Source organism: Xyrauchen texanus, chromosome 43 (genome assembly GCF_025860055.1).
Source record: "Xyrauchen texanus isolate HMW12.3.18 chromosome 43, RBS_HiC_50CHRs, whole genome shotgun sequence".
Lineage (NCBI taxonomy): Eukaryota > Metazoa > Chordata > Actinopteri > Cypriniformes > Catostomidae > Xyrauchen > Xyrauchen texanus.
The window spans coordinates 11844098-11852212 of record NC_068318.1 but is presented as its reverse complement, the minus strand read 5'-3'; the positions used below and the strand labels follow the sequence as shown (position 1 = coordinate 11852212).

Here is an 8115-nt window from a genome sequence, read left to right as displayed (position 1 = left end):
ATGCCACAAACGCTGTTGAATGAGCTTAACTTTCACTGAACCTGGAATATTCCTGAAGTTAGTATTCTGTACTGCTGCATAAATCACTGCCATTTAATGACTACATTATATAAATATTTGCCTTTTTTTTTTTTTTTTTTTTACAAATCATCAAAAAGTGCATCATAATTGATCTCAACTCATAAAATTGTTGATCAACATTTTTCTATCCCAGCACGAGAAATATATATTATGCAAAACACTGTTCGAATAAAAACATGCTGTATGTTTGGAGAAATGTACAGTATACAAGCTTTTGATTCATCATTGATCATGAAGTGTTACACATGACTGCATATTATATTTATTATCTGCAGCTTTTATACAAATAAAGTAAAATATCGCATTTTCTAATGTGGTAAATGGCAAGATATTTTAATTTATTATATTATTTCTCCTTTGTTTTATTTTATTTTTTAGCCTTTTTTATGCATTGCAGGGGTACCTACAGTAAGCTAGGCGGCGCTGTGTACTTCTGTCTATTGTAATTAATTCGAGGAAGTCAGTGCCTAGTAGTTCAGAAACAAGAAGTTATTTCATTGTTTTTGTTGCAGATAGAATGTATTCTATGTGATGTTAGGCTATAAACGATTATTCAACCTATACCTCACAAACTCAATTTGGAAAAGCTTTTTTTCAGCGCGTTGTTTGAGACGGTATACATGCGTCACGCGAGATGTAAACAAACAGCAGGGTAACAGATTGACACGAGTTTTGATTGTTGTTTTTCATTTATCATGTGTCTCTACTGCGGCCATGCAATCGATCTGCACTTTAAATAGGCAGTTGCAATGTTTGAAACGTTTTCTTGGATATATTGTTGATTGGGATAAAGTAGCAATGAGGATGTTGATATTCTGTAGACTGGTTCAGCGTTGTTAAAAAATTTGCATCTAAATGTGTGTATGATTGTACATTTGAAGACTACAATGACTGTGACCATGAAGGCAAACAAGTCCTACAAGCTTGTGGTGCACAAGAAGGGCTTTGGGGGGAGTGGTGAGTATGCTGTCAATTGTGTATGTTAATAGAGCCGTACATTCAGGAACTGATCTCAGCACTGAATTAGTTTTTGTTTAGGACACCAGACTTTTAATGCAAATTCTTGTATGTCTTTACATGCATTTTAACACTAACTGGTTTTCCACAGACGATGAGTTGATGATGAATCCAAAGGTGTTCCCTCAGGTTAAACTGGGGGATATTGTTGAGATTGCACATCCAAATGATGAATACAGGTGAGAGGAAATATTGAAAAGACAGTTTACAGATTTGGTCTGAAAGGAGAAAAAATTCTTGTTTTGTTGTGCTGTTGTCTTATCATATCCATTGTAATATTATTAAATAAATATATGGATAAAAATACAGGTGTGTTTAATAATAAATGTAATATTTCAGTATGTGTTACTCTTGTCACCTCTCTGTCATTCCTTTAGTCCTCTCCTGTTGCAAGTCAAGAGTTTGAAAGAGGACCTGCAGAAAGGTCAATTTGTGTTTAACTTTACATCTCAGTGTTAAAGGGATAGCTCACCCAAAAAAATTTTATTCTCTCATCATTTACTCACCCTCATGTCATCCCAGATGTGCAAGTGAATGGTGGCCAGAAATGTAAAGCTCCAAAAAGCATAAAAATAATCCATTTGACTCCAGTGGTTTAATCCATGTTTCAGAAGCGATATGATCTGTGTGGGTGCAAAATATATATATATATATATATTTTACTATAAGTCTCCACATTTGACCAGCCCTAACCAATAGGTGGCAATATGCATGAAGAATGGGAGTCTAATGGCTTACTTCTATGCTGCCTTTATGTGCTTTTTGGCACTTTAAATTTGTTTGCCACCATTCACTTTTATTGGACCTACAGAGTCATCAAAAAAATCTTAATTTGTGCTCTGCAGAAGAAAGAAAGTCATACACATCTGGGATGGCATGAGTGTCAGTAAATGATAAGAGAATTTAAATTTTTGGGTGAACTATAATTTTACTTAGTGTTTTCCCCCCAAAATAACAGAAACCATCAGTGTAGATCAGACAGTAGCTCAGGCCTTCAAGCTACGTGCCTACCAGGATGTCATCATAAACATTGTGGATCCAAAGGTCTTTAATACTGAAATACTTTTTTTAATTTATATTATTTATATATATAAACATATTTTAAGCATTATAACATATTCTTACCATTGTAAGAATGGAATGTTAAAACTATTATAAATAAATGAAATATATATATATATATATATTTCATTTATTTATAAAATATTTACCATTCCATTCTTACAATGGTAGTACAAGTTAAAAGGCTTCATTAAAATTTAACAGGATGTGACTCTGGATCTGGTGGAGCTGACTTTCAAAGATCAGTATATTGGACGAGGAGACATGTGGAGACTGAAGAAGAGCTTAGTATGTTCATCACTCTCTAGCCTGTGTGCATAATATATAAATGACATGAAATGGTAATATTTGATGATGTCAGCTTTGTCTTCATGGTGTTATTTCTGCTTCCCTCAGGTGAGCACATGTGCATATGTGACCCAGAAAGTAGAGTTCGCAGGCATCAGGTAACAACATCGTCAATTAAGTGTACATAACATGTGTGTTACGTTACATAACCGTTTTTATCATGTTTTCAGGGCCCAGGCCAGTGAATTGTGGGTTAAAGGAGAGAAGGTCACTTGTGGCTACATTAGTGAAGATACACGGGTGAGAAGAACATTTCCTTGGAAATGCCTTGGAAATGAATTGTTACTTAATCTTTATTGCGTATAGTGACTGTTTCCTTCTTCTAGGTGGTGTTCCGATCCACATCAGCGATGGTTTACATTTTCATTCAAATGAGCTGTGAGATGTGGGACTTTGATATCTATGGTAACAAAGACTTCCCATTGAATCAGTAACCTGTTATTTACAATTGTACTTATTGTATGTCAATTTGAAATGTGAATAGTTATATAAGCCGGCATCTTCATTGACAGGTGATCTATACTTTGAGAAAGCTGTCAATGGTTTCCTTTCCGATCTGTTTGCCAAATGGAAAGTGAGTGCCATCCTAAAGCAATATTGGTTCAAGTTAAGCTCAATAGATAGCATTTGTGGCATAATGTTAATGACCACAAAAAAAATTCTACTCAAGGTTAAAGTGAGTCACTTACAGTACAATATAAGTGAATTGGGCAAATTTAAAGAGGGCAGAGTTTAAAGACAGAAATGTAAAGTTTTTTTAAAGGGTCTTTTAACATTTTAAGGGTTTTCAGTATTATGTTGTCATGGTAACAAAGTTGTAAAATTGAATATAACTTTACACAGAAGTTATTAAGTGATTTTATCACACTAAAATCATGTGGCTATACTTTTGAAACAGTGAGCATTTTATCGTTTTACGGATTGGCACCCATTGACTTCCATTGTAAGTGCCTCACTGTAACACAGATTTTTGCTTTTTTTAAGAAAAGGTGGGATGAGTGGAAATACATTTTTGTGGTAATCAACTTTATGCCACAAATGCTGTCTATTGAGCTTAACTAGTATTGAACACAAAACATTCCTTGAATCACTGACCAGTAGTAATGTTTTAACACATTATGCTGGGGTTTGCTTTGTTAACATTTAGCAACTTTGATTAAATTTAGGAGAAAAACTGCAGCCATGAGGTCACAGTAGTGTTGTTCTCTCGTACCTTCTACTCCACCAAAACACTGGGTGAGCATTTCATAATAATTAAACACATTATGTGCTATGTCCAATGTTTGTTTTTACTAACTTCAGTCAAAAATGTTCTTTCTTCATGTAGAAGAGTTCCCAGAAGCCCAGAGAGCCTCCGCGAGACAAGACCATGAAGGACGTTATTATGAAGATTTCTACAGGTCAGGCAGTTTACTAAGCATTGAGGCTCTTAACTTGTACTGCACATTACTTTAATTCCGTTTCATTATGGGTTGTGGTTCAGGGTGGTGGCCCAGAATGAAAGACGTGATGAGTGGACATCTCTGCTCATCACCATTAAGAAGCTTTTTATCCAGTATCCTGTGCTGGTGCGTCTTAAAGGAGCAGGTATGTATGGCAATGTCATCAGTCATTTCGTGCTCACAATTCTTTAAAATCAGGTAAGGCAAGCATCACTATTGCTATCGTTCACTACTACTACCTGAACAATCCCTTAACCTTAAAGGAATAGGTCACCCAAAAATGAAAATTCCCTCATCATTTACTCACCCTCATGCTATTCCAGATATGTATGACTTTCTTTCTTCTGCTGAACACAAAACATTTTTTGTAGAATATTTCAGCTCTGTAGGTCCATAAAATGCAAGTGAATGGTGGCCAGAACTTTGAATTTCCAAAAAGCATATAAAGGCAGCATAAAAGTAATCCATACTACTCCAGTGTTTAAACCAATGTCTTCTGAAGCCATCCAATCAGATTTGGATGAGAACAGACCAAAATATAAATCTTTTTTCACTGTACATCTTGCCATTGTAGTCTCTAGGCACCATCATGGTTTCAAACTCGATTACACTTTCAAGTGATTGATGTTTGCACAGAGCATTAGATGGCGCTAGGAAGTGTAATCAAGCTTGGAATCTTGATCGCCAAGGAGACCGCTGATGTCAAGATTTATAGTTAAAGAGGAATTACATTTTGGTCTTCTCACACAAAATGTATTGGATCACTTCAGAAGACAATGATTAAACCACTGGAGTCATGTGGATTACTTTTATGATGCCTTTATGTGCTTTTTTGAGCTTCAAAGTTTTTATCACCATTCACTTGTATTGTATGGACCTACAGAGCTTAGAAATTCTTCTAAAAATCTTCAATTGTGTTCTGGAGAAGCGAGAAAGTCATACACATCAGGGATGGCATGAGGGTGAGTAAATGATGAGATAATTAAAATTTTTAGGTGAAATAATTTAATTTTACTGATTGAAAATGCCTTGCCCCTTGGAGGATGAACTATGCATTTTTGTTTATCCCACAACATTGCAGATGGATTCCATTGTGGCCAGAATTCCACAGCTGCTCAGGGAAATTATCTTGAAGCCATCAACTTGTCATTCAATGGTTTGCATCTGTATTTTACAGCTTTTTACCTATGTGGTATCAGCAAAATGATTTGTCATCTTATCAGTGTCCTTTTTATCTTTTTCAGTGTTTGATAAGCACTACATCAACCGGAACTTCGATCGCACTGGTCAGATGTCTGTAGTCATCACTCCAGGAGTGGGTGTGTTTGAGGTGGACCGCTTGCTCATGATCCTCACCAAACAACGCATGATAGACAATGGTCAGTGTTTGCTTGAATGGCCAGTCCTTTTAAAGGGATAGGTTACCCAAAAATGAAATTTCTCTCAATATTAACACACCTTCAAATTTTTTCAAACCCATAGAATTTATTTTTCGTGGACAAAAAAAAATATGTTATGGAGAATGTTAGCCTCAGTCACCATTCACTTTTAATGCATCTTTTTTCCATAAAATAAAGTGATTGGTGACTGAGGTTGTATTTTTACCTAAAATATCCTTTTAATGTTCCACAAAAGAAAGTACATCATGATGGTTTGAAACAACATGAAGGTGAGTATATGATTAAAAAGTATTCATTTTAGGACATACATCGCTAACATTGTGATCTCTTCTTAACAGGCATTGGCGTAGATCTTGTGTGTATGGGAGAGCAGCCCCTCCACGCTGTTCCACTCTTTAAGGTTAGTTATGACCATGTCAGGTCAGCTATTGGAGGACAGCAGATGTGTTTATGTACATTGTTAGCCATAGTTTTTTAAATGGGATGAAAAGAACATTCTTGTGAGTCATTTGTCATGCGCAATCAGACATAGGCTTTGTCATTTCAATTAGTTACATAACCGCACGGTGCCTGGAGACTCCAGAATCGGAGATGACTATAACCTGCCTCACTGGATCAACCACAGGTGAGATATGGAAGATACCCTTCATTTATGAGTGGTTAAAATGCATGGAAAAATGGGGCATTACTAGGGTATTCTGGGTGATTTCATACTCACCCAACCCCATGTATCTGTGTTATTCTAGCCCCTAGATATGACTTGGGTCTAGATGTATACCGATATATATTGGTTTTTATCAATTCATCTGTGCCGATTGTTTCTTTTTGGAACTATTAGTTATCTGCAAAATCCATGTTAATAGTTGCTGATAATTTCTTTTTTTATTCCTCTGTTTTGCTCTGTGGCCACCATTGGAGGATTTTGCTCCAATTAAATAATATTTATCCATATTTTTATCCTCACTTCAATGTATACTTTGATTAGATACCAAGTGTTTGAAATTGAAGCAAGTTAATATCCAGTTGTAACAGTTTGAGGACGGGCAAGGAGGAGGCGGGAACCGGACGTAAACATAAGGTTTAATGTTAAAACTCAACATAAAACATAAACTAACAGACACGCATGCAACGCGGCCACCTGTGTCTCTCTTTCTCGAACCGACGTATCCGGTGCTCCATCATGGCCCGGCAATACCATCCTCCTCGTCACAACAGTATATATACAAAACCCTTCATCTGGTGAATATACGCTATAAAAAGCTAAATTTGATTAATTCTTAAGTTAAAGGGATAGTTCACCTAAAAATGAATATTCTCTCATCATTTACTCACCCTCGTGCCATCACATGTGTGTGTGATTTCTTTCTGCTGCAGAACACAAATAATTTTTTTTAGAAGGATATCTCAGCTCTGTAGGTCCATACAATGCAACTGAATGGTGACCAAAACTCTGAAGGTCCAGAAAGTACATAAAAGTAGCATTAAAGTAATCCATAAAGTAATCCATTAAAAGAATTGGCTATCAGCCTTTTCTACCACCTTAGTTATTGGTTCGGCCAACCTCTACTTGGGTCCCTCCTTCAATGTAAGTCTATGGAATTTTTTCATGTGTTTTATTGTCTGCCAGGGGGAAAAAATGACACTTCTCTTAAATAAGCCACATGATTTGAGGTTTAATTAATATCCATTGCGCAAATGGTGCGGGACGGGTTCGACATGTCAAAGTTTACTACTTAAAGTTAGGGGTTTGTTCACATCCCTAACACTACGTTTGAGCAATTTTGATGCTTGCTTAATAGGGTTGCCACTGATGTATTGACCAAAATGAATGTTAATTTTCCAGCTTTTACACTTCAAAGAGCCAAAACTCTTGCAGCTGTTTTACCCCTCGGATCAAGCTGGCTGGACGGAAGGTTAGAAATATCATAACTCCACTGACAACATGAATTAGTAACATTATTTTTAATATTCTTAAGATAACGTCTTATCGGCTTTGCTTGTAAATTTACTAATGAAGCAGCTGTCTCTCTGATCTCTTCTCATTTAAAGGCTCATGCTGAGAAAGCCAAAAACATCAGAGAACATGGTGAGTTTTTAGAGTAACTGATTGGTTTTTAGATCTTTAGGTCAAGGATTGACAAGCCACTTTCTAACTTCAATTGGATTTGTCTTTCTCAGCTATCTGTGCTCCCAAAGATGAGAACAGCCTTCCCATCCAGGTGGACTATGATGCCTATGATGCTCAGGTCTTCAGACTTCCTGGTCCCTCAAGAGCTCAGCGGTCCACCAACTTCAGGTACTGTACATTTAAAGTGAAAGTTCACCCAAAAATTTTAATTCTGTCATCATTTGCTCACAGTCATGTTGTTCCAACCAGTATGACTTTTCTTTCTTCTGTAGAACACAATAGGAGATGTTTTGTAGAATGTTCACTTTCATAAAATAAAAGTTAACAGTGACCAGGGGGGCCAAAAAAGGAACAAAATCACTATAAAAGTACCATAAAAGTAGTCCATACGACTTTTGTGCTAGAGTCCAAGTCTTCTGAAGATGTAGGATAGCTATTGTGTATGAAACAAACTGATATTTCAGTTAAGTTTAAGTTATTCTCAAAAGATCTTCGCTGTAGCTCTCAAATCTCATTTGCATATGAACATTTTCAAACTCTGCACATCAAGATATATTGCTCCAGGTATGATGTCAGTGACACCAAACGCCATTCATTCTTGCTTGTCTCCTGACTGTACAAATAACTTACGCACTGG

The 8115-nt window shown here is 36.3% G+C and overlaps 1 protein-coding gene across 5 annotated transcripts in view; it reads left to right on the top strand.

Moving 5' to 3' along the window:
• Positions 1–536: 536 nt before the first annotated feature.
• Positions 537–8115, top strand: part of LOC127635471 (GATOR complex protein DEPDC5-like) — a 33690-nt gene continuing 26111 nt past the window's right edge. For all 5 annotated transcript variants that reach the window (XM_052115557.1, XM_052115559.1, XM_052115556.1 and 2 more), the window contains exons 1-19: positions 537–1038; positions 1190–1277; positions 1476–1522; positions 2057–2142; positions 2365–2448; positions 2557–2606; positions 2679–2748; positions 2835–2913; positions 3021–3082; positions 3675–3744; positions 3836–3908; positions 3992–4095; positions 5032–5106; positions 5195–5329; positions 5689–5750; positions 5902–5975; positions 7194–7263; positions 7400–7436; positions 7529–7646. In XM_052115557.1, the coding sequence (XP_051971517.1) occupies positions 945–1038; positions 1190–1277; positions 1476–1522; positions 2057–2142; positions 2365–2448; positions 2557–2606; positions 2679–2748; positions 2835–2913; positions 3021–3082; positions 3675–3744; positions 3836–3908; positions 3992–4095; positions 5032–5106; positions 5195–5329; positions 5689–5750; positions 5902–5975; positions 7194–7263; positions 7400–7436; positions 7529–7646 (1478 nt within the window). In that variant the 5' untranslated portion in view covers positions 537–944. The remainder of the gene's footprint in view (positions 1039–1189; positions 1278–1475; positions 1523–2056; positions 2143–2364; positions 2449–2556; positions 2607–2678; positions 2749–2834; positions 2914–3020; positions 3083–3674; positions 3745–3835; positions 3909–3991; positions 4096–5031; positions 5107–5194; positions 5330–5688; positions 5751–5901; positions 5976–7193; positions 7264–7399; positions 7437–7528; positions 7647–8115) is intronic.